This window comes from Polypterus senegalus, chromosome 4 (assembly GCF_016835505.1).
Source record: "Polypterus senegalus isolate Bchr_013 chromosome 4, ASM1683550v1, whole genome shotgun sequence".
Taxonomy (NCBI): Eukaryota; Metazoa; Chordata; class Cladistia; order Polypteriformes; family Polypteridae; genus Polypterus; species Polypterus senegalus.
Genome location: NC_053157.1, coordinates 115758867 through 115786836, shown reverse-complemented (window position 1 = coordinate 115786836; position 27970 = coordinate 115758867). Strand labels below are relative to the sequence as shown.

At 37.2% G+C, this 27970-nt stretch overlaps 1 protein-coding gene across 1 annotated transcript; it reads right to left on the bottom strand.

Moving 5' to 3' along the window:
• Positions 1–19633: 19633 nt before the first annotated feature.
• LOC120528600 (pancreas/duodenum homeobox protein 1-like) lies at positions 19634–23031 on the bottom strand. The gene is made up of 2 exons (XM_039752778.1): positions 22675–23031; positions 19634–20127 (listed from the first exon to the last, which is right to left on the bottom strand). Exons 1-2 carry the CDS (start codon positions 22985–22987, stop codon positions 19805–19807), a joined length of 636 nt encoding a protein of 211 aa, XP_039608712.1. The 5' UTR covers positions 22988–23031; the 3' UTR covers positions 19634–19804.
• Between the last annotated feature and the right edge of the window lie 4939 nt (positions 23032–27970).

The window sequence follows — 27970 nt, the reverse complement described above, 5'->3', positions numbered from 1 at the left end:
TCATTACTATATAAGCAAAATCTACTCTAAATACATGTTATAGAAATTATTAATAGATAAACCAGCACCTCTAAATTTACCTTTTTAACAACGTACCTTGTAACAGGCTGGTTTCCAATCAAGATTTACTTCTAGCCTTGTGCATGATGCTGTGGGGATTGGCTCTAATCCCTTACAACTCTAATAAAAAATCAGAAGAATCCAGTACATGGCTTACGTTAAACAAAGGAGTAATTTTGGAAGTTTAATTTTTCAAACCAATATTTTATTGTGTGGAATGAAGTGGAGAAATGTACCTTGTTGAAAAAAGTATAGTACTGTGCAAAAATCTTAAGCACATGTGAAAAATATATTGCAAAGCATGAATGCTTTCAGAAATAATACAATGAATAGTTTTTATTAAACGAAAACTTCCTAGAAAGTGCAGTAAACAGAAAAAAATCAATAAATCAATATCTGGTGTGAACACCATTTGCCTTAAAAACACCAGTAATTCTCTCAGGTCCACTTGCATGCAGCTTTTGGAGGTACACGCATGGTCACTTGTTCCATGTCTCTTGGAGAACTTGTCACAGTGTTAATGCAGACTTTGTCTTATTAGTTTCTGTCCCTGTAATCCCAGACTGATTCAATATTGTTGACATCAGATATTTGTTGAGGCCATACCCTAAGTTTCAGGATTCTGTGTTCCACTTTTTACTGCAGATAACTTTATTATGAGTTTGGCTATGTGTTTGTGGACATTGTCATCCTGCAAAATGAAGTTTGGACTCATCTGACTCGTACCTGATGGTACAGTATGATAGATAATGATCCGTCTATACTTCTCAGCAGTGATGGGGCCATCAGTTTTGATCAAATCACTAACTGTATTTGCAGAAAGTATCCCCAGACCTGCAGGGAGTCTACACTTTACCTCATTGTAACCTGCAGATATTCATCCATGTACCATTCTCCAGTACAAACTGCCTTCTGTTGGAGCCAAACATTTTAAATCAGTCCAGAGCTATTTTTCTGCACCCCAGTCTGTGTGTTTTCAAGTACAGGTGAGTCATTTGCCTTTATTTACACCTCAGAAGAACTTTTCCACAATGATCACTTCTGATGAGACTTCTCCAGACTGTAGTTGGGTTTACTAGTGTTTCAATGTTTTCTGCCAGTTTTGTGCTGACAGTGGTATCGGACGTCTTCCGATTTTAAAGGAAAGTAAGGTTGATGTTATTCTTGTTTGCTGCACTCAGTTTCTGTGGTCGATCATTGCATTTCTACTACTCCACCTTGCTCATTTGTTTTTGATTCTGCAGAAGAGCTTGGACAGCACATCTGAAAATCCCTGCCAGCCACAAAACACCAAGCACTGAGCTGTATGTCTAAAAAGATCTCATATTTTTCAACTGGAAAGTGGTCTTTTATTATTTTAGTCTTTAACTTATCACCTCACTTGTTGCAAAAGGAATGCATAGAACATTAAAATAAGCTTTTTAATTGGCACACTAATCCAGAAGACATAAAATAACAGTCTAAGACATATATTTGTATGATCTACCTAAAGTGACTACTGTGCAGTACTTAGGCACAGTCATATGCACTTTAGATAGTTTCTAAAAATATATGTCTTTAAAAGTTATTTAATGTCTTCTGGATTACTGTGTAATTAAAAAAGAGCTGATTTTAATGTTCTGGCTTGAGGGTTAACCAGCTTAACTTTTGCAATTTTTCCGAATTGCTTAAACACTATATCTTGAACAGTCAGCTAGATAACCATTTGCTTTAATTCAGTCTTGAAAATAATCACACTATTCCCAGAATTACAGACTGTGTTCCTGTTGTTAGTGTCATATCACAGGTTGCACCATTTGAGCAGATGTTCAAACACAAATTCCATTGGTAAAGCACACTTATCACCTTAAAACCAATCTGAAAACACTCCTCTCTCTAATCCAACACAAGGTGTCAAAATTTAAACCCAATTAGTACTCAGTTCTTCAGCTCAAAACACTGTGTGTCAAATTGCTGTACAATTGATGCTAAACTACTGACTTCTATAAATGAAGCCGTGTGTGTGTTTACTGTGGTTGTTTTTGGATGAACCTACAATGGATAATAGACAGGGAGCCAGAAAGGGAAGAGGAACAGTAAGAGCAAAATCAGAGCAAAGAGCTATAATATCAGATGATATTTCTGCTACTGTGGTTGACCATGTGCTCCTCCGCGGTTTGACAATGAGAGAAACTGGGCAACAAGCGCATCCAAATCTCAGTCACTAGTCAGTTGCTTCCATAGTCCGTACCTTCAGACTTGAAAGCACTTTGCCTTTATGGCATTTAGCAGATTTACATTGCATAATTGCAGGGGCAGTCTTCCTGGAACTGTAGAAAAATGTTCATATTGCCAGTACTAGATACAGTAGATCCTACACAAAAACTACACTGTACTTAGATCTTACACTGCGTTTTTTTGTACACTAGACATTGATTGTAGCTCCCAAAGATGCATTGTGTGCCTTTGTGTTTTTGTGTTTATAGAACTGAAACGTGACCTCATAGTGGAGTGAGACAATGACTCCTGTTGGACACACAAGAACAAGAAATAGTAAATATGGTCATGGCCAACAGCATTATTTGCTTATGGGAAATTAAGAGCAGAGTCATAGAAGATCAGCAAACTTTCCAGGGTATAAATCAAATCAGCATTTCTACTATTGACCACATACTGTAACGACCTGAACATGAAGCATGTAAACAGTCCCCTTTGAAAGGAATTCAGACCAAATCAAGACCCAATGCCTGCAAAGTGTAGAGGTAAGATCATTGCAACCTCATACAGTATGTAGTACCAGGTCATGATACAGTAAAAATTACAGTACTGATTTAGTGTACATTCAAAGTTCAAACATTTTACTGTACAGTGTGCTTATGCCTGTCCTTTCATTGTAGAGAATTTTTGAGCTTGATGCCAGCAACATGCCACATTAATACATCTTTGCTGATGAGGCTGGATTTAACCTGAGAACAGTGAGAAGGAGGGGAAGAAACATCATTGGCCATAGGGCAATTGTCAATGTACCAGGGCAACAATGGGGTAAACATTACCCTTTGTGCTGCTATTTCACAGAATGGGGTCCTCAACTGCCAAGACAACTTGGGTCCTTACAACACTAACCTCATTCTTAGATTTTTGAACAGATTACACAATATTATCACAGCAGCAAACCAAAGGGACCAGATGTGATACATTGTCATTTGGGACAAAACTGGTTTCATCAACAACCACAATTTACAGTCCAATACCTTCCTAAACCCCATCAAGGTTTTCTTTTTAACATGGATGTGGAAGGTGTATGATCTCCGGCTGTATGTCCAGATGCCCCTCATTCAAGTTATGGAGGAGCCTGTGAGCAAATTGATGCAGCATCAATACAGGGGTTGATTTGTCACTCCAGAAGATTCTTCCTACGTTGCCTTGAAAATAAAAACAGCCTGTTATGTTGACGAGGCCCTGTGGCCAGATCCAGCTATTGTTCCCTTTTCTTCAGTTCTGAACTGGATGCTTTATGTTACTACTGTAAGCTTACAGTACAATGCTAAGTTCAATAATACTGTATGGTAACTGGAAAAAAAATTCTTACGAATGTTTTGTTGAAATGTTCAATTTTGACTGACTTGAATACATGAAAATAAATTAATATTTTCATTGGTCTGCACAATTGGTATCATGTAGTGTTGGTGAATTTATTTTTACACTTTCTCTGTGTAAATGCTAAAAGTTTTTTAGGCTAAGCACATGCGTGTTTAACTAATTCAAACAGAATCAGACCGTTTGATGGATGTGTTTATGTTATGGTATGTTATTAAAATAGGAGTTTTGTAAGAAATGGAATACAGGGTGGTCCAGATCTAATTATGCAGATACAGATCGTCTGGATGACTTTGATTTATGTGGAGACAATTCCAGTTCGGTGCAAAGACAATTCTTCATGTCGTCAGTTCACAAACTTCTCGAAGGTCCAGGATTTTTTGGGTGATTTTCTATGTAATAAACTTAATAAGTTATAGCATAATGAAAATTGTATAATTAGATCTGGACCACCCTATAGTTTTGACTCAAGTGTTAAATTTTGCAAATAATATGAGGTGTTGTGCTACTGTATTTGGGTGTAGTGTTGTGCTAATTGTGTGAAGTGTTTGGAAAACTGTTTTCAAAATTGTGTTTAAGCAATTGCAAAAAAACTGTAGAAGAAGAAGAAGGGGCTGCATCATTATTGGGCAACGTACCATTATGGAAATCCCTGGGTAGTGAGGAGGCAATGTGACCAGGTGAGCAGCCACACCCATACCAATTTGAGCATTTACAACATAGCATATCTGTTGAATTTTCTAGATCATCTGTTTGATCAATGACAACAAAATGTGGCTGGAAAGGCAGAGTTGTCATAATACATTGTGATTTGGGACAATGTCAGTTTTCACCAAGATGCACCCGTACATAACTGGTTCAATGATCAAACCAGTCTCACAAAAGCCACAATGAGACATAGCAAGGTTTTGGGCAGCCACCCGTATAATTTGGTTTCCTGGCTGCAAATTGTCTTTAAATGATAGCATTGCTGTGCACAAAACCGAGTCCAATACAGAACTGAGGGAATAGGGAAAAGGTGGAGGCTTTTACTGTAAAAGGGAAGAAAGGAAGTGAAGTCAAAGCGGTCGGTCTCGTGAAGGTCTTTTTCCATTGGTGCAAGCCCGGACGTGACATCACAGGAGCTGGAGCCGGCAAGATCTCCTTCCATTGGCTCGGTCCCGGAAGTGAAATCCAGAGGACCAGGTGGGATCTCCCGTGATTCGTCTGCAGGCAAGGGAGAACAAGTGTCAGTGCACTCTGCCACATCCCGGTATGTCTGGGAACTGCCATTACTCAAGCCCATTAACTGCCTCCCATACGCACGTGTGTGACACCAGGTTTTCCAATTTGTTCTTGCAAGCATATTTCCCCTTTCTTATCCCCATAGAAGAATTCTTCTCGGCATGGTGCAGGAAGATTTATGACCAGAATCCTTATGATGCAAGGGAATCTTCTGTGGGTCATGGAAGAAGCCTGTGGGGATATCACTTTAGAGTCCATCCAAGCCTGGATGAGACACAGCTGAACATATTTCCTTTGCTGCCTTAGAAGAGCAAACATTTTGTGCAATGTGGATGAGGCTTTGTGGCCTGACCCAGCCTGGAGAGATGATGTACAGTATTTGGAAGACATTATTCAGCAGCTTCATGTATAATTTCTTACAGTTTTTTGTCATATATGGACTTTTTTATTTACTGTAACTTTTATTTTAGTTTTATAACATGTAGAGATTTTTTGTTGTTGTGCATGAGTTTATATATTGTTGCATTTGGAGCAGTGCATTTCAGAAAAATGAAAATATGAAACTTGGTCTTATACATGAAGTATCTGTTTTATATTGTATATTGAGAACTATCAATGGAAACCATGATAATTATGAAATATATAGTTCCTGGTTGTATGAAATTTTTAGAGAAGTGTTCTGATTTGATCCTTGTTGTGTCTTGTGGTCATTGTGTTTGTGATATTTTTGCTTGCTTGTGTATGTCATCTGAGTGAAATGATGGATTTAAGTGCCAGAGAATGATTTTGAGTTGACTGTTTGCTTTTGGGCTGGAAGTCTGGGATTTGCACAGATGAGTGAGATGTTATGCTATTGTGTTTAAATGTTTGCGGGAATGAAGGCATTTTCAGTTAAATGTTTTTAAGCAAGTGGGAAAAACTGCAACAAGGGAATCTGGGTTCAGTTCCAGCATGTTATATTTATTTATATTTTTAAATCTACTATTTCCCTCACTACTTTTGTCATGGCTTTAAGTAGCAGCGGGTCAGATAATGTCTTCTGTGAAGTGGTTTGTTGAAGTTTGGGGTTCTGTCTACCAAGAAGCTTACCAATATTACAGTAACAAGTACTAAGTACTAAATGTGAAAAGTTTAAAGGTAAAAAATTTGGTTATAGATAATTTGTAATTACTTTGTAGCTTTCCAGATTTCTCACCTGAGCCAAACCAAGTTGCCTAGTGCTTGTATAAAATAAGATTGCTTTGTAATTTGAGAGGAGCACATCAGCATAAAATATCAAAGCTGAGCACAGGTGGCACACACGCATTTATGTTTATGATGACTAGGATTTACAGGAGCACTTGTTTTCTGACACTGCTTTATCTTTTTCTTTTATATAAAATCAGTATGTGTGGAAAGCTTTGTGGTGGAGGTCTAAATTTCAATCTGTGGCAGAGGGCCGGTGCCCTTGCCTGGCTGGGGTTGCCTATGAAATGGAAGGACATGGGGAGAGCATGTGCTCAGGGCATTATCTCTCTCTGATCTCTAGGTGGCAATTCCCCTGGTTTGCTACAGTACCACAGATTCCCACAGGGCACGTTGAGAATTGAAGTTTGGTGGCTCAACCCTGTTAAGTTCCAACGGTACCACTAGGGGGTGCTGCAGGGACTCATGAACCCTACATCAACGGAAGTACTCTTGGGGATTACACAAAAGGAGATGTCTGCCTCTGCTCCAGAAGCCAGAGTCGGAAGGAAGGTGGAGGAAGGAGGAGGTAGAGAAAGAGTAAGAAAAGAAGACAAAGTGTCAAGTGCTTTATTTATTATTGTGCTCACTTGTATTACAGTAGTGTTGGTGTTGTTGGAAACAATTGAAAAGTGTTTCCTATAAATAAAAACACTTATGTACTGTGCTGGACCTGTGCCTGGTGTCAGATTTTGGGAACTGGATCCCCCCCATTAGGCCACAAACTTCAGTGGATTTATATGGATATTGAAGAATATGGTTTGACTACCTTCTTAGTAATGTGTGTGTATCTGCATGTCAGGATATGTGCCTATGGACACAAAAACTCCAGGAAGAATCAACCAGTATAAATAAAACTTGGCCCAGTTATTAGTATTGTAAAAGGTAGTCGTTTTAAATTAAAGCACTGCAAAAGATGTTGCTCTACAAAGGTAATGCTTTTTTGTTACATGCACACATTTGTTCACAGCATAACTGGAATAGGGGGATATACTTATATTTATCCATCCCATCTTACCTATTGATAAATCATAGCTGTATTTCTTGTCACTAACTTGACCCTAAGCTGTCCCTGTTACCTTCCTCGGAAGGCCATAATTGAGATAAAGCCAAATGTTTTATATAAACAACTGACTTAGAGAAGTATCAACATCCCATATTTCAAATCTGTGGCTTGCAATAAAGCTGTACATAAAGAAAAAACAAACAGAGGTTGTTTTATGTAAAGACAGAAATGAAAAATAGAGTTAAAGTTCATTTCTTTAGATGATAATGAGGACAAGTGGTGGGATTTGAAACAGAAGCCTTTTGTTGCAATATAACGTCTGAGCCATTAACCCACTAAGTTTACATGACTACTTAATAATTACTTTGTTTTCAATAATTCAATTTTGGGAACTGATCTGTGTCTCTTGAATTATATATGCCACACGTTTGGCCAGTTTTGAGATAAGAATACAATTGACATCTTAGAATTTTCTATCTTGTCGTTCATAGTATATAACCACTTTGAAAATGTGTCTTCTTCATGAGTATAAAGACCACCACCCCCCGAAAGACTGGAGGGCTATCCAAGTATTATGTTATGAGAGCACTGTTTACTTGGGTATGTCTTATTAGATTCAATAGACAGTTTGCCTGTCATTTTCATTCACTCCAAATTTTAAATTTAGACTTGATAATGAATGTGTTGTTTCCTAAATAGACCATTTATTACTTATTGCTACGTTAGTTGTGCCAGCTTAATCATTAGTTAAAACTCATTATTCTATGTTGAAAAAGTCATTTTACCTACTCCAGCTTTATAAAATACCTGTTAACATTTGGACTTTATCTCTGTACATTACAACTCTCCTTCAATGTAGAATATAAAATGTTAAACAATAATTCACAGAGAATTAAAAACTCTCTTTAACTACATCGATTAACTAGCAAAGCCATCACATAAAATATTGTTTACTGATGACCACAGCAGAAGCCTGAGATGACGAATGCAGGAACGCTTTTTCACAGAGACAAGTTATCTTTTTATTTCACAAACATTTACTGTAGGTATACACAAATCATAGACAGAGAAATTACTTTGATGATGTCCTGGTTTAAGCTTCTTACTTTTAACAGATTTACTTGTTTAAGGCATCCCTAGTATGATTTGACCCCATTTATAATGATGAGTCTGAGTACGTGTCTGTCTGTGAATCAAAATTTGAGACCGCAGAGACACAAACTCCGAAGTGAGTCACTCGGCCTGAATGAATCTTGGCACCATTATCAGCAAATTACCACATAAGAAGCTGATTGATTTTCAACCAGATCACTTCAGTAATTTTTTTTTTTTCTACCGAGATAATGATTTTACACTCTGTGTGCACACTCACGGCCCAGCTGCAGTACAGCTGTCCTAGGACAAAAATAAATGTTTCACCAAGATATGATTCTTCCATTTTATTCTTCATAACAAATCATTAGACATGTTTTACTACTGATACTATGGATGTAGGCATGGAAACTCATGTGGTAGACATATCAGATGCTCTGGATTTTAATCAACATTTTGGAATTTTGCACAACCTAACCACTCAAGGCCTGAATATGGTGTCCCTCACATTGGCCCCATAGTCAATCCTGCTGCGTTGCAACAATGAATCTGTGTCCAGTCGCTAAGTAGAGCTTGCATGCTATTTCCATATTTAAGTAGATTTTCTTTCACATACCAAAGTGCTGCTTAGGTTAAATGTTAAATTTAAATTTGCATTGTATTAATGAGTGTAGGGGTTCATGGATGTGCCCAGAGATGAAATGGCTTCTTTTCTAAAGTTGTGGCTTACCTTGCACTACATGCTGCCAAGATGAACTCCTCATGACTGGAAACCAGAGTCTATCCAGGGTGGAATGGGTGGACTTTTCTAATATTTGCTGCATTTTTATTTTAAACTCAGTTGCCAAGGCCTCCTACTTTGCTTCAGTGCATCATGTACCATTGATCATTGGAAAATATTTTAGAAAAATAGAATATATATTGTACATTGATTAGATTGATGTATGAACTCTAGCTACAAAATGTTATTATGTTAATAATTATCTGGCTGCTTACAGTGTTAGAGGTTTCTAATTATGGCTGGTGATCTCTAATTTGTATCAGGTAAATATTGTATCCTACCCCACGCTTGTTCACTTAGTGTAAGAACATCAATTCTTTCTTTTTCAGTGTTCAAGTTTAAGACAGAACACAAGAGGTTGGACAAATGAAAAAGGCATTATAGGTCACCAAGCTGATTGGATGGCCACTTGTCCCAATATTTCATCCGTAAATGTTGTCAGCATTTCATCTTCAACTTGGTAGTTTGTTCCAGATTTCCATGGTCCTTTATGTGAAGAATGGCTTTCCAATTTTTGTCTTCAATGTACTTCTTCTTAATTTCTCACTCACAATTTAACCAGAACAATTCCATTAGATGAATTTTATTGAGGCCATTGACATTAGTGTAGCTTGGTTGAGTCATTATTTTGTATATTTTTCATATTCTCTGTTCATTTTCGAAAAGAACTAAAGTAACACCAGTCAATTTCATTTACTTTATATAGGACTATTTATAGCATGCGTTGCATAAGTAAATGAGGGAATATTAATTACACAACAAAAATAATGCTGATTGATAGTAAAGCTGTGATGGCTCTGAAACATCTCCTGGAATTTAGTTAGGGATTAACTAGAAAAACAATCTGTCCTCTATTGGCCTTAGTGAAAGTAAACAGCCATAAATTAATCGAGGAAATGCAGTCCAGTACCTGCCATTTTCTAAATGCTGAGCAGGGTGATGGGGGCTGGAACTTATCTTAGAAAGCACAGGGAAAAAGACCAGAACAAGCTCCTGGAAGAGATGCCAGTCTATTGTAGTGGAGCACACTCAAATACACACACACATCAAATAGGGCCAATTTAACATCACCAATCCACCAGATCTGCAAGACTTTAGACCGTGGAAGGAAACCAGACCACAAACAAGGAGAACATAAAATCCCCATGCAGGGAGGACCTGGGATGCAAACTCTGAGCTGCTTTCTTCTGCAAGGCAACAATGCTACCATTGTGCAACACTGCATTCCGGTATTTAGGTTGTATATTCAACCCTCATGTTCTCAGTATTAATAATAAAATTATCAAAAGGATGCACATACTCTATCTATATATTCACATTTCTTTCACTATATCTCTGGTGCCATTTTTATCTTTATTGTTCCTCATCATGAAAAGTGAATTCCATTAACAAAATGTCTTCTCTTAAATGAACCCATTTCCTTGTCAGTTTTACTACCATTGAAAGAATTATAGATTTCACATTGTCATAATAAGTAATAAAGACATTTGTAAGGTTTATTAAATGTTCTGAGTGAATAGCTTAATGCCATTTCATGCTTTGTTAACATTTTTTTTCAAAATGAAGAAACAATAGTTAATTGTGAAATGAAGCAAGGTGATGTCTTGGCTTTATTTTAACAGTTGATTGCAAAGATTAAAACATATCTCATCATATTCTTTACACTGATAATTTATACCTTATTTCAAAGTCAGCAGTTCCTAGTTGCTCCAAGAAAGATCAAAATAGCATGTCATTGACTGATTAGACATTAATGTTTAAAAATGATACCCATTAAACAATGTGCTCACTGTTTTACTTGTTAATCCAAGAAATTTCCTTCAAGAATCACATTAAAACCACCCTGTAAGCAAAGGCAGATTTGGAGCTACAGTATATGCTGTCAATCTGTATGACCAACACTAGAAAAGAAAAAAATACATGGTGTGACTGAGAAACAACATACCAGTTGTGAAGTGAAAATATCAATTATAATGACAATAAATGATAAACTAGCGGCATGGTGGCACAGTGGGTAGCGCTGCTGCCTCGCAGTAAGGAGACCTGGGTTCACTTTCCAGGTCCTCCCTGTGTGGAGTTTGCATGTTCTCCCAGTGTCTGAGTGGGTTTCCTCCCACAGTCCAAAGACATTCAGGTTAGGTGCATTGGCGATCCTAAAATGCCCCTAGTGTGTGCTTGGTGTGTGTGTCCTATGGTGGGCTTGTGCCCTGCCCAGGATGTGTTCCTGCCTTGCGCCTTGTGCTGGCTGGGATTGGCTCTAGCAGACCCCCGCGACCCTGTGTTAGGATATAGCGGGTTGGACGATGACTGCCTGACTAAATGATAAACTAATTCTCACATTAGCAGTTGAACTTTTGGCACATGTACAGAATAAAGAGAAATTCTTAGTTGTATGTTCAACCATCTGGCTCCAAAATCAAAGTTAAAAATCACACTATATTACTTTGTAACCTCTAGGGGGTGCCACTGAGGCCCAAACCACAAACACAGCAATACCCAACACGATTCCAGGTTCAAATAAAGGATTTTTATTTGCAAAGTATCAACCACATACAATTAATAGCAAAGTAAACTATTCACAATTGTAACTTCCTCCTCCAAAAGAGCGTTGCCCACTGCCTCCCGACTCTGACCTTCTCTAAGTGAGGCAGTGGATTTTCTTTTAAGCTAAACCTGGGAACTGCTTCTAGTCTCCTGTCAAGTCTTCTGAAGAATTTCCAGGTCATATGAAAACCAGGGCAGTCCTCCCCAGCAGTACCCTCTGGCGTTTAGACCCAGTCAGGGTTGCGTTTATGGACTCAAACTCCCATAACACCATGCGGGTAACTTAAACTGGTTCAGCCTTGAGGAACACTGCCACCTGTCATGTGGGGAAATGAACTGCTCATTCACCTGCTCCTTTTATTATGACCACCTGGCTGGGTATAAATCCTTCCTTTATCCCATCCAGGATGCCTGTCCTTCTTTTCTGGCACCTATGACTTGTAAAATGACTTGGGAAGGGTGGACAAATTTAAACAATTAATACAATAACATATACTGAATGCAATATAATTAATTATATTCTTATATGGGCCTAGTCATTACTACAACAAAGTTTTTCTCTGAGTTTTTTCCACATGGTTTAAGGTAGTGGGAGCAATTAAAAAGTAGTAAGAAGTGTGTCAGGTTTACTTATTTCTATTGTCTATTGTTTTATTTTCTATTGTCTATGTTATATTCAGTAATTCAATACTGTACTTCTTGATACTAATAAGACACACCCAATAAAAGTGTGATCTTAACACTCATAAAATAACACATGCTATTTTCAAACAAGTGTATTAATCAGATTCTGAGTTACAGTGGAATTGAATGAATTCTACAGTATTGATCAATATCAAGATCAGAACTCTAGCAGTTGATTGATGCAACCACATTCACACTTATCCAAATCAGAATGGCTCATGAACCTAACATGCATGTCTTTATGATGTCAGAAGAAAACTGAAGTACCTTATCTTTAACAATAGGCCCACAATTAAAGGTTGGACCTTTGTGTTCTTGTACCAGCCAATATCTTCATCCTGTTGAATTGTTTATTTGTATGTTGCCAAGAGACCATATTAGATCAACCCACCCGGAGGTGCTGAAGTGTTCTTTCTATCTGCACTCAGTGGGTTAAGAGTCAGCAATTGCTACAGTGCCTTAAAAAAAAGAAAATAAACCGACATTCTAAATTGCTATGTTGTAGATATAATGTTTCTTTATCAAACAGTTCCATGAGCTGATACACTTATTAAACCTAAGCTTGAGTACAAGGTTGTCCATGACCCTATTGTGAATGCTTTCTGCTGTGTTGTTTGCCTACACCACCCCATAAGATAAAGAACAAGCAGGTGCCAGTGGACAATAAACATAAAGGAAAGCTCTGTAGACTGAGAACTCCAGTGAATTATAAGAGTCTCCAAGCCTTATGAAGTGTGTTAACTATGCCAAGTGAATATACAGCTGTATATTGATAAAAAAAATGACTACCAGGAACTTTTGACCAAATGAAACAGATCACAATGAGAAGGGAAACGTAGTTCAAATTTTGTGACATTAATCATACTCTACTATTATTGAAAATAATCCAGCAACACTATGCCATTTTATGTTATCTGTAACTTTGTTTTCTTTAAGAATAAAAATTAATTCAATCATTATCAAACAATTTTCTCTCCCCAGGTTGTACTGGCCAGGTTTTTGGGGCAAGCATTGCCTCTTTAAACAATAAAGGACACAAGATAAAAGTGGACTCTGGGCGATAATCATTCAAAGTCATTATATATCAAACCCACAACATTCCATGTCTGCAGTCCTAACAACACTAGTAGAATTTTAAAGACATCTGAACTCAAAATGAATTTGAATAAAAGTGCACTTTTCCCAATGAACATAACATCAGATTGGATAACTTCCCTCATTCCATTGCAGATTAGTTTAAATACCTAGGGGTAAACATCATAACAAAATTTTGCTGTCTGTATGGAAAAACTTAAACAAGATGTACATAGATGGTCTACTCTCTATCTCACTTTAGCAGGGAGAATCAACACTGTCAAGATGAATATCCTTCCCAAGCTTCTTTTTCCATTCCAAACCCTCCCATATACATTAATAAATTATTTTTAAATTTTTTAATTATTTGGAATTCGATGCATCCAAATTGTTACCTTTCAATGACCTAAAGCAGAAGAGGGCATGAGGGCACTACCTAACCTTCAATTTTATTGTTGGGCGGCAAATTTACAACCTATAAAAACCTGGACATTGACACAAATAGATGAACATACACAGGCTTGATTTGCAATAGAAGTAAAATCATGCAGCACTTGTTTATATTCCTTGCTTTGTACCCCAGTAAATACAAGTTACTGTTAATATTCTAACAACCCAAATGTCCTTCATTCATTCAGAATATAAAACCAATGTAGGAAGCACTTAAAAATAGAGAAGCTTTTATCTGTTGCACCTCTAGATGATAACCACCTTTTTCCATTCTTTCAAACTTACACAGTTTTTAATGTTTGGAAAACATATAGGATTAAATCATTTAGAGGTTTGTCTATAAATAATATCTTTGCATCTTACAAACAATTATACTTCAAATTTAACTTCCCATCAACACAACTGTTCCACTACTTTCAAATTAGAAACTTTGCTAAATAGAATCTGCCCAATTTTCCTCGCCTCTCACCCATTCCAGAAGAAATATTGATCAGTCTCGAAGACTCATACAGCATTTCTATATTTTATAAAAATATTTTAAAGATCCCAGAGTACTATGGAAAAATGGATTGCTTATTCACCATTTCAGAAAAGGAATGGAAGGCAGCAACGTACAGAATTCACTCAAGCTCCATATGCACAAGGCATACAATTATTCACCTTAAAATATTTTATTGAGAGCATCTATCTTGTTTAAAATTGTCCAAAATGTTACCAGGGCAAGATCCAACTTGTGAAAGTTGCAATCAAGCTCCAGCCTCACTAGACCAAATGTTTTGGGTGTGCACCAAATTAACATCATTCTGGACCAATATCTTTAAATGCCTATCAGACAGCCTTGGTGGCACAGTCCCTCCTAACCCATTAACAGCTATGTTTTGTGGACTCCCAGATGGGCTTAAAATGGAGAAGACAAACAAAATGTAATTGCCTTTACTTCACTATTAGCATGTAGACTTGTCTTGCTTCTAGCCGACCTCTTTTAAGTCAGTCGGTAACTGATTTTATATACTATTTGAAATTGGGAAAAAAAATCTAATTCTTACTTAGAAGATCTGTTCAAAACTTTTTTAAAACATGGCAGGATCTAATCAATAACATTTTAGAATAAGCATTTATATCAGGGAAAAGGATTCTCTTCCATCTTTTTTATTCTTACAGTTTTACTCTGGCTGTTGGCCTTCATTTCTTTCTTTTGGGTGGGGTTTGAATTTAGTTCTGTTAAGCTTGACTTAATTGTATGGAAGGTCACTTGCTTTTGATAACAATCAATCAATAAAAAAAAAGTCATTTTGGGTTAGTTGAAGGTGGCCAGTCAATGTAAATGCAACTATCTGAACAGCAAATGAAAGCCAAATGAACTCTAAGAGAGTATTGCTACATTCAGAATCACTGTGACATCTCTAACCAAGTACTAGGAGTTAATACTGTAAAATAAACTGAAGAGCATTGTTCTTAGACTGAGCAAAGAAAATTCTGGGCTTATCTTTAGTTCAAACATTGCCAATCCATTTCAAATTCATTGAAAAGTAATTAGTCTTGCTTATCTCCATTGAACCTACTAAGCAATCAATGAGATACATTAGAATGTTAACTCCTCTTTTTCATGCATTACTTTAGCGTTTATTAGTTTCTTCTTTTATAATTAATAGATGCAACCAATATACATTATATTATATTCCTGGGGTGACCATTGTGGACTGGGACCCGGGCACAGGCAGACGGACAACATAGTTCCACCACACACTATTTATTTACAATATTTACACAGTTCAGTGCACTTGCAAACCCCAGTGCCTCTTGCACCGATTCCCCAAAGTCCAGGCCACACTCTCAGTCACCGTGCCTCTCTCTTGACCGCCTCCCATCCTCTCGCCAGCTCTGTCCTCTTCCACCCGACATCCACTATCAACTGAAGGGAGGTGGCCCCTTATATGGGAACCCGGATGGGCTCCAGCTACTTCCCGGCAATCAGTTGTAGCCACACCCCAGTGTGGCGGAAGTGCCGGCTGCACACCCGGAAGCCGTCCGGTGTCCCTGCTCTTTCCCCAGCACTTCCTCGTGTGTCGGAAGTGCTGGGCTCCAGGGTTCCTCAGGCACCTGGGCGCCGCCTGTCGGTGGCCATGGGCCCCTACAGGGTTGGGCTTCCAAGCCCTCTACCCGTGGCCCCCAATACAACCAGGGCGATCGCCCCCTTGCGGTCTGGAGGAGGCACAAGCCCTCCTCTGGTCCTCCTGGGCATCCCGGCCGGAATATTCCGGCATCGGCACCGCCTTGGTGGCCACGGGTCCCTACAGGGCTGGGCTTCCAAGCCCTGTACCCAAGGTCCCCAACATAACCAGGACGGATGTCCCCTCGCGGTCTGGAGGAGGCACAAGCCCTCCTCTGGTCCTCCTGGCCGTCCCAGCCAGGGACCACACCATATTTCAATTAAATGAATTTTTAATGTCAAATGTCAAAAAAAGATTAAATATGACAAATTAAATGCTTGAACACACACTTTTAGTAAGATTTAGAATAAAAAGTGTAAGAAATTACTATGAAACCTATTTCGGTTCATAGTAAAAATTTTGTGTATGAGATTAAACAATAAATAATGGAAGAATTAAAAATTTTAAAATTACAATTATACATTTTATTTATTTTATATTTTCTTTAATTTACAAATGTATTCCACGTAATTCTGGTCCATCTTTAACAATATTTTTTCTTTGAAATAGCAACTGTGAAAGTGTTCATTTACTTAGATTTTTACATTTTACTGTAACTTTATTTAACTTTACGGTTACATTTTTTAGCTTTTGATCATCTGTAATGTGTAAGTAAACAGCTATTGACTGCTTCAAATTAAATATAATTTTCAAAAAGAGAAAAGCACAACTCTTGTGTTGTAATGCCAAATATGATTACAACAATTGCTGCCCGTACTGTGAGTATGACGGTAAAACAGTCAACATTAGTGAAAGGTTGATGACTTTATCTAACTTGACTCCCATCTTCAAAATGCATTATAACTATTTACATTTTGTTTTACATTTTTGAAAAGGTAGGGAAAAGCCAAGCAAAATGACACCTTTTATTGGCTAAGTAAAAAGATTACAATATGCAAGCTTTCGAGGCAACTCAGGCCCCTTCTTCAGGCAGGCTAATTGACATACAGTAAGGCAGAGTCAAAAACTGAACCAACATCCCTGTAAGGTAGAAATGCATTGCTTTAGATACTACAAATAACAGCCAGTTATAAAAGAATGCTTCTGAAGAATTACAGTATTAACAACACACAGCAAAATGTACAGTATTGCTCAGGGGAAAAAACACTGCAGTGATGAAAAGCACAGCCCATGCCACATGAGAGTGACCAAATAAAAGAAAAGCAAAGAGGCAATGCTTGATAGTATCACCAAAAGTCAATAAGTGTGAGCAAATTTGCAAAGAACAGGGAGATATAGTAGAATGTGCTGTTGTAGACTTTTAATGAAGGCTACTGCAACTCATAGATGCAATTTCCAACAAAAAATACAACAAGTATGATTAGGGCTACATAAGGATTTGGGCATTATTAATGAGAGTTAAAATTATGAATACTTCAGTCAATACTATCAGGAAATATTTGTAGCGTATTCTTTGGTTAATTTTTAATGTCCCAATGGCAGTGCAGAATCACAAAACAATGTGTTTCTACTACGTGTGCAGTTCATCCTCAAAATACTGGTACTCAGGATGTCACTTTCAATTGAAAGCTGTAACATCTGAAGCAGCACAAAATGCAAATAAAGACAATGCTGTAGAAAAAAGCATTTTTGGTTGTTCCTCTTCACAAATCATGGGTTCTGAGCAATGAGAAACAGTTGTGGAGTGTTGACGAGGTTACTGAATAAGTGAATAAGTGGCTATGAGTGCAGGATTCGGACTGGTACAAGGAGGGGACACATGCTCTTGTTTCCTGATGGCATAAAACTATTGAAGTTGATGCAGAATAAGGAGTGTAGCAAATACATCTAATTATCCTTTAAGCACATTCAAATAGCTTTGAAAACTTTCTGGGTGACCCTATTTGTTTTATTAACATTCTTAAAAATAAAGGAGCCAAAGGGAGTTTTCAGAGCAATGTCATAGGGGAACCATTTTTGGTTTCCTAAAGAAACATCCACATGAAGAATCTAGAAAGAAGTTTCATTTATTTAGATCACTAACAGGCTCCATAAATAAGAATGAAGAGCTGAAACAGTTTGTGAAATATCAGTGGATTCCTGATGTTAAATGGACTTTTGCTGCATAGAGTAGCACAAGATAAATTCAAGTTTTCTTGATCTGGTATTGTCCTGCTACAGTTTACCATACATTAAATATTTATGCTTTGTTCACATATTTAAAACCCAAAGAAATAATTTTAAATGAAGGTAACCAGTCACAGAATGAAATGGTTGTTTGTCAAGCAATGGGGAACCACACAACCCAATATACAGTTCTTACAGAACCAATACCTTTAAGAGTATTAGATTATACTTGTATTGCAGTAATCAATGTAAAAGATTCAATTGTTTGTATAATTGATCCATATAATCATAATATTACTAAAACCACTTAATCAAATTCATATCGAAACACAAAAAAATGGGAACATGTCTAGGATTTGGGGTTAAATTTTCACATGCTGGGTATCTGTGTTGTCACAAAAATTGCTTGAAATGAAATAATATTTGAATAAATTATGAGAAAAGAAAGCCAGAAAATAAATTGCATAATAAAAAATATTATTATAATTTAATAATTGTCTTGGAATTTGGAAAAAAAAGATGTTAATTCACACATGTTAACTTAAAAGGCATTATATTATATTTAACATATTTTATTTGTGCATAGCACTCTGGGTGCAGGCTCACATCTCCTGAAGATGTATTCACACCATTAAATGCTTCATTCAGTGACTGACTGATATAGAGTTTAAAGTCTGTATTTTACTAGGAGTTGCCTGATACAATGATTTAATGTATGGAATGCACATGGCAAAATTTGCACAGCAAAATCACTATTTTTATTTTTAAATTTGTTACAGGTTTATTATTTTTATATATAAAACCATTTTAAGAGTTCCTTTGGGCGCTGTAAGAGTAAAATTAACACTGGTAAATTTGCTGTGATAATTTTAGTGAAGTTCAACATATGAAAAATAATACACCACTAACATGTTTAAATGTACAATATTTGATCGTAATGTTTTTGTTTGAAGTCCTATATGTGACTGTTGTACTGTTTAAGTTTGCCCTTGCTATTGTGTCGGCCATGCAGAGACAGAATGAATGACTGAATAAATATGTTTTAAAATGTATTCTTTAAAATTAAAGGGGCAAACACCAGCAGTAAAATAAACAGTAAAAATAGCGTTCATATCTACAATAATCGAATTATTTGGTGCTTTTGATCGAAGGTGTCATTTTATTAAAGTTCTGTATATTAGTCTGTGTTCCGTCTGTTACAGCAAGCACCGAAGGAAATGTTTACAGGGAAATTTCCATTACAGTACTGAACCATTAAGAGATCAAAAGACGATAAAATCAGCAGAAAATGGTACATTGAAAAGGTCTAGACTCGTGTGGAGTGAGAAAATGCACCGTTAGACATTAAAGAAAGCAGGCTTCAGAATAGCATAAATATCGACAGTAAAGCTTCCTGAGCAGACGTGAGGACAAGAAATTTTGATTATTAAGCTCTGCCTGACACATTAAGTTGAACGTTAAACCTGAGAACAAGCCATTTCGAATGTAAATGTAAATCTCATTCTCTGCCATAAATAGCCGCGGAAATGGAAAAGTATATGTTAGTCTATAGATTAAACTAATTGTGTAGATCTAAATTTCCTTTGTTATTAAAGTCTTCAAAATGAATGCGTTTCTTAAAACTGTCACCATAGTAAAATTTTAATGAGCTTGCGTTTGTTAAACGCTAATAAGTACAAAATTATCTAGTGAGATATTTTCCATGGGGAAAAGTATAATTTTCAGACTTGACTAGCCTCAGAAATTAAGTCTGTGTCGGTTCTTTAGCATGTATCAAGATGTCCACTCATTTCTGTGGCGATGTGCCGTTCGTTATGCCACCTCATGTGGTTTGTGCAGAGGAGACCAAACGGAATCGTTTCCAGATGACTCTTTTTTAGAAACGGTATTGGTACATCTCTCCCGAGTCACCTTATTGACTCCCTTAGCTTCCTTTTTCCACTTCATGCGTCTGTTCTGGAACCAGATCTTAACGTGCCTCTCTGTAAGATTCAGTATAGCTGCCAATTCAATCCTCCTTGGCCGAGAAATGTACTTGTTGAAGAGAAACTCCTTCTCCAGTTCGAGCAGCTGCGCTCGGCTGTACGCTGTGCGGCTTCTCTTGCTGTCATCCGGGTCACTTTGGTGATCGCTCCCTGCAGGAAGGACACAACTTATTACAAATTGTAACACTTACTTAATTGATCGCTACAAAAGTTATACTTCTTGTTTAAATGTGTTTGATTTCATTTTAAAGTATTTCAAAACTCTATGACTCCACTTTTATAACTAAAAGGTGTGCATTGTAACTGTTATAATAGACCGTGTATACAGAACGGAAAATTTTTTGCAGTTTATTAATGCTGATGTGTTGCACTTTTGCTTCCAGTACCGCTTGTTATGTTTAAAATATAAACTAAAATGCCTTAAAAGGGATACATAGTTATTGCAAACGTATTGGTAATTATTAACAATAGTTTCAGTCCTGTTAACTAATTAATTTTGTCCTTAAAGTGGTAATTAACAAAACTGTATATACGGAAACACACACACTTAGGGTTTTAACACAGTAAGAGAAAAGAGAAGTTTTAAGCGATCAGAAATGAAAAATAAAAAAAAAATGCATAATAATAATAATAATAATAATAATAATAATAATAATAATAATAATAATAATAATGTCTAAAATAAGGCCTAATTAAGAATTCAAAAGTGTAAGGTTTAAACTTTTTTGCATTTTAAATTAAACCACTTTAGTAGTTTAAGTATGATGGATGCACATATTTTGAATAGCGTATATTGACCATTAGTGCCCACACTACCCAACATACCCATTTACTTATGTAGGACTGATTTTGACTTGGCTGTTAACTCAGCTTTCTAATGGACGAAAGAAACCTCATTATACTATGGCGAAGAACACATGAACATCTCGCCTATGGAGCTCAGGTCTCTGGAAATGTGTCACAACCACTGAGTTACCGTAATCGTTTTAGTCCACCCGTTAACATATGCACATGAAAGGCTTTGTAAAATCATTTATTATTGTACATCAAGAGCCAATATAGCGGAAGGTAACGTGACATACTGTGTCAGGTTGAAAATGAAGAAAGTGTGCAGAGTACCTCCGAAAAGGGTGACTAGTAGATGAGGAGCTATTGAAACACCAGCAATTTGACTGGCACAGCTGTTTTCTGCAGGATAGTTTTCAGTATTTGCCAGACAATATTGTTATAAAAACATATTCCCTCGGGGTATAATTTCTATTGTTATATCTATCTTTAAGAATTGCAGCATTGTACTGGATTCTCGTTAACGTATAATGTGTGGTCATACTAATCCTGAGACAATTTGACCTCTTTTTTCAGATGCATTGTTGAAAAAGAGTTACAAACATCCATCTATTCATCCATCCATTATCCAACCCGCTATATCCTAACTACAGGGTCACGGGGGTCTGCTAGAGCCAATCCCAGCCAACACAGAGCGGAAGGCAGGAAATAAATCCCGGGCAGGGCGTCAGCCCACCGCAGAGAGTTACAAACACGAATATTTAAAAAGAATAATCGATAGCCAGTATGCAACAGTTGTTTAACCAGAGTTTACTCCGAAATTTGAAAATGTAAATTTCGCTAGGAAGAGAAATTTAAAATGCATTTTCTTGCGACAAATAAGGCGGCAATGAACATCAGGGTGTAAAGTGTTAGCGCCAAATTTAACAAAAAACGCAACATATTTTAAGAATACTGCCTAACGACTCCAGAATCTTGGGTTCGAATATCTGTTAAAGTACTGGCTACATGGAGTTTGCATGTTCTTCCCCGTGTGCGGTTTAGGCACTCCTGTTTTTCCAAAGATGTTGTGTGTTTCCTTAATCGGTAAGTAAAAAATGGCCTTGTGTGGTAATGTGGTTTGGACATTGAATGTGCCCTGTGACAGACTAGCGCCGTTATAGCGAACTGTCTGGAGTTATAGTCACATGTGTGATCCCACTCATTCCACGTGTATATTTTCAAGGGTCAGGTTGACACTTCAACATTTCCTTTAAACCTGGCAATTTAGTTGTGTGCCCTGCTTTGTGCCCAGTGCTACCGGGAGAGGGAAATAACCGGATGGATGTCAAATAGCTTAAGGAAACGTCGTATACGTTTTGAAACATATAAAAACATAAGTGGTAGTACAAAAAGTGAAGCTGACAGTTCGTTAACTATTTTTTTCTTTAAACATTATTTTTAGAGCATATATTAAAAAAGGTTAAATGCATTGTCTTCAGCACTGAGATGTTATAATTCGGATGATGTATTCACGTTTTTTCCCATTCCTGCTGTAATTTTACTCTTGCTGTTATCCGAAAGACCAAGAGTTGGTGCGGCTGCAGGCGTCCCGTCAGGAACTGCTTATGATTCCCGGCGGATATCTTTAGAATGCAATTAAATTCAGCAATTGAAAGGACAGATGAACAAATATTAGAAAATTTCACAGTGAAAAACTAAGGCAGATATTTAAGAATGTGAAAGAACTCCAATTTACTTTTCTAGATATGTTCACTATATTTGACTTTTCACATAAAAAAGACTGAATGGCAAGATCAGTCTAATGCCTGATTTTTAAGATGAAAAATGCTTACTTCAGATTTGTAGATACTGTACCAAGAAACAAAATTCTTTTAACACTATACTACTTGTTGTTTCATCAATACACACCTAGGCACTGGGATTTTATTCCATAATTTGTTCTTGAATTCTTCATCCAGGGAAACTGAAAGTGCGTCTCTCCGTGGGCTAAAACTGGATCCACTAAACCTGATTTTCCATAAATCTGTTCACTCTGGCAGGATGGTTGCTCTTTAGAAATAAATTCCAATTGTGTCCGATCGTCACAACACTCAAAAGAAGGGCTGTAAAGGGTCTCATTATCGGGGCTGCTGGCATACACACAAGCGGGTAAATGACACCCGAAATCCGGATATGTCTGATATTCAAATCCCGTATCAAAGCAATCATCAAGGCGGTCCATGGTTTTAAAAAGGCAAAACGTGTCTCGCAGGTCTTCTGATAGACTTTTCTTTCGCTGTGCTCCCCTCAGAGACTTCACCTGTCCTTCTCCACGTGACCCCCACCGGTCTGCTTTATCAGATATCTGCGCGCAACCCATTCAAGGAAATGCTTCGGACTGCGGAAATAAAAAAATGTTGTGCAACCAAAAAAAAAAAAAAAAAGAAAGTTGCAGTTGGTGTTCATCTGTAAGCCAACTGGAATAATTTTAGCATTTGGAAACATTTCTGTTTGTTTTTTTTATAGCGATGAAAAAGTCTCATACAGCCTGCATGGTTTCATTTTGTTAGAATTTAGGAGCTAGTGCAGAATTACTGTGAACTCCAAACACTTACAATTAACATAAAAAAGTCTGAAAAGTGCCAAATATTTTTCCACGTGTCTATATACATCGATCAGGTAGCGTCGTCTACATTTGTCTAAATGACAAACCTTTTATAAACAGAAACTAATTAAATATGATGGATTTTTCTTTGGTCTTATCTTAGGTGAATTTCATTAATCAAGTTCGGAAATAAAAGATATATTCATATGACTATAGATGTGAGTAATATTCCGTATAAAATGTGCAGATTTAGTAAATCACATACCAATGCCAGGATGGCTGAACAGTTAAGAGGAAAGGTTAAATATGTAATAAATTCACCAAAATTAGATACGTGGTGTTTGTAGATAGGGCCAAGGATACATATACATATAACTGTGACTGTGACTGTAGGCCTAGCTTTTTAAGAGTGTAACTTGATCTGAATTATTGGGCTTGGCTGTTTTCAAATTAATCTCCAAAAGAAAAATATATCGCCATACTGACAAATGCACTATATGAAAATTTTAGTCTTTAGGAACATATATACAGATGTACAGATGAGATTAATTATCATATTGGTTATGGTGTTGAAATAAATACATTTATGTTTATAGGCATTTCTTGTGGTAGAACTTTTAATTTAGATTATTAACGAAACATCCATCCATCCATCCATTATCCAACCCGCTATATCCCAACCACACGGCCACGGGGATCTGCTGGAGCCAATCCCAGCCAACTCAGGGTGCAAGGCAGGAAACAAACCCGGGCAGGGCGCCAGCCCACCACAGTATTAAAGAAACATGAATTTGATAAAATGTTTATTTTCATTTTTATGGTGTTAGGAAACCGTATTTATTTCTTAATATTTTATAATTGATATTTATTGGTTTTATACCAAAAGAGGTTGTATTTGAAAGCAATTAAGAAAAAAACATGGACTTCTGATATTTGTGACTTTTGATTAAAAAAAAAGGCTTTTTAGAAAAGATTTTACATGCAGTTAAATATAATATACCTTGATAATCTACTGTTTTTATTACATCATGGATTCAAGATTTGAAAAATGATGTTCTTCTGTAACATTACAGAGTTTAATTTATAGAGACTGCAACCTTAACATCATATATATGTTTTGGTTCCTGTAAGTCTAATCATTTTCCTTTGATGATGATAGGAATCGAAAGCTTAGGAATAAAAAAAAAGTGTTTTAAGATACATGATGCATTTGCTCCCTTTGTGGATTTTCAGCTACAAATATGGAAAATGTACACATGCACATGGAAGACAACTTTAGGTTTCATCTAATGGTAATAACACTCTAAGGCTGGGGTTGTCTCTTAATGCCTTTTCTCTTCCTCCTTCTGCAGAATGGACAGACCACCTATGATGTCCCCTCTGGTTTCCATACTCCTGCTTCTTTTACCTTGACATCATGTAAACCACTTAACTGCCATGATGTCCTCAGTCTATGTTTTGACTCATGTCATGTACCCCTATGATCTCCAGCTCCCCTAACTGGACACAAGCAGACACCAGGCACAAGTATAAGCACACAGCACATGTTTATTTACAGTGGGAATGCATTCCTGTCGTTCCCCTTAGCAGCACAGTACAAAACAGCACAGTTCATAGCACTTTCTTATCCTTCCTCCTCCTCCTCTCTTTCTTTATCTCTCTCAGTTCTCAGTCCTCTCCCTCCCAACTCTGGCTCGCAGAGTAGTGTCAGCTGGCTCCTTTTATTCTGTTCGCGGGAGTGCTCCAGGTGGCTCATTAGCTGGGTATGGTGTCACTCCCAGGTGGGGTGAAAGCCCAGTGTAGCAGGGCTCTGTAACCTCCACAGCACCCCTGGCAGTGTCCACGGAACCCAATAGAGCTGCAGCAACTCCCATGATGCCTTGTGGGAATCCGTGGCACCGCAGCAACCAAGGGGGACCTGCCATCTGTGACAATAAATAAATATATATATATATATATATATATATATATATATATATATATATATATATTTATATATATATATATATATATATATATATATATATATATATATATATATATATATATATATATATATATACTGCTCAAAAGAATTAAAGGAACACTTTTTAATCATAGTATAGCATAAAGTCAATGAAACTTATGGGATATTAATCTGGTCAGTTAAGTAGCACAGGGGTTGTTAATCAGTTTCAGCTGCTGTGGTGTTAATGAAATTAACAACAGATGCACTAGAGGGGCAACAATGAGATGACCCCCAAAACAGGAATGGTTTAACAGGTGGAGGCCACTGACATTTTTCCCTCCTCATCTTTTCTGACGGTTTCTTCACTAGTTTTGCATTTGGCTACAGTCAGTGTCACTACTGGTAGCATGAGGCGATACCTGGACCCTACAGAGGTTGCACAGGTAGTCCAACTTCTCCAGGATGGCACATCAATACGTGTCATTTCCAGAAGGTTTGCTGTGTCTTACTGCACAGTCTCAAAGGCATGGAGGAGATTCTAGGAGACAAGCAGTTACTCTAGGGGAGCTGAAGAGGGCCATAGAAGGTCCATAACCCATCAGCAGGACCAGTATCTGCTCCTTTGGGCAAGGAGGAACAGGATGAGCACTGCCAGAGCCCTACAAAATGACCTCCAGCAGGCCACTGGTGTGAATGTCTCTGACCAAACAACCAGAAAGACTTCATGAGGGTGACCCAAGGGCCCCATGTCCTCTAATGGGCCCTGAGCTCACTGCCCAGCAGCATGCAGCTCGATTGGCATTCGCATAGAATACCAGAATTGGCAGATGCACCACTGGTGCCCTGTGCTTTTACAGATGAGAGCAGGATATATATATATATATATATATATATATATATATATATATATATATATATATATATATATACCGGTATATACTGTATATAGCTGTGTAGGCCTGTGCTGTAAAAATAACCCAGGCTCCTAGAAACCATGGATTCTGGCACTTCAATCAATCACATTGCTTGTGCATTGGAAGCTAAGCGAGGCTCTCTTTCCTCAGCAGTTTGTTTTGCCGACATGCTCACCTCCATTGTCTATCAGCGGCTAAGTAAGTTTCTCTCTCCTTGGAGGTTTCATTTTGCCAATGTGCTTGCCGTATATTAGTGTCTAAGTGAGTTTCTCTTTTGTCAGCAGTTTCACTTTGGCAACAGAGTTGCTTTTTTTGAGCGTCATGCAGTAGCCTCGCAATTCCGGGCCAGACAGACACACACACACACTTCCACTCATAGATGTTTATATATAAGAATGAATTACGCAGCTTTGCTTAAGTGGACAGGTGGAAAGGCAAACTATAATTTATATTATACAGTTACCAAACTTTTTATCCTTAAACATGTTTCAGATGAAGCTGAATGTGTGTTTGTTTGTGTTCATCTGGTATGCAGACTTACACCATTCAACCAACTTCGGGCAAATTTTGCATCGATTAATCATTTTTACAGGGGAACGCTATAGGCTTTGTTTCTTTCTGAAATTTAGTTGGTGCTCCTGCTTTGGGCGGTGCCAGTTAGTGCTCCCACCCCAGGCAGAAGCGGAGATCCCAGTTAGTTGTTAATATTGGAAAGCCTGTTTGTACACAATAGTCTTGCTTTTCCATTAGGTGCAAGGAATGCCAAAGTGCAAAAAACAATGTAAGGCTTGTGTGCCTTTAAGAAACTGAAGCCCAGTCATGTGAAAACCGGCGAAGTATGGAAGGTACAGAAGCATTCAACCGCACAAGGAAAAAAATATGGGATAGCCCTTATTTTGTACATACATGAAAGTATCTTGTACTTATGGGATACTTTCACGTACACACGGGATACTTTTTATCTTTTTATCTGTGATAAAGTTAGATTAAAAAAATTACAAAAGTGTGCTTCGGGTGTCTCATACGTACATGAAAATATCTCATACATACCTAAAAGTATTCTGTTCATACAAGATACAGTATTTTCGAGTATGTATGGGATATTTTCTCGTACATACAGGATAGGTGCTTTCCCATTTTTTTTTTCACTGTGCTGTTCTGAGCTTCTGCATTGACCAAATGTAAGTTAATGTATGTTCTTAATCACAAGTTTACAAGTAAAGGGTCAAAAGTTTGAGAGAAAACTGTTCTAATAGCTATGTTAATATTTTACATTACTAGTGTTTATTATTGCCGTAGATACATTCAGTACAATTCAGTAAAACAGAGAATCTTTATACTCTGCTTAATGTAGAACCTGCCTGTATGATTGTAGCATTAAACATTTAAGAAATATTATGTATTAATATAAATATATCTTGTTATGTTACAGCACTTATGTCAATAAGTGTGTCAATAGTGTCAAGTTGCAGTGCCTAATCTATTGGAAGTATGGTATCTTGAAATCATGATCAAAAAGAGTGAGGGAAATGCTTAATTAAAGAAAAATCTTTAAAGAAATCATGAAATGTAATGGATAATTTAACACATATTTTTAGGAAGTCACTGAGCACTGGAGAGATTCCGAAGGACCGGAAAATGGCAAATATCATCCCATTATATAAAAAAGGTGACAAGGCAGATCCAAGCAACTATAAGCCAGCAAGCTTGCTTACAGGAATGCATCACAGGAAAATTAATGGAAGGAATTATTAAGGA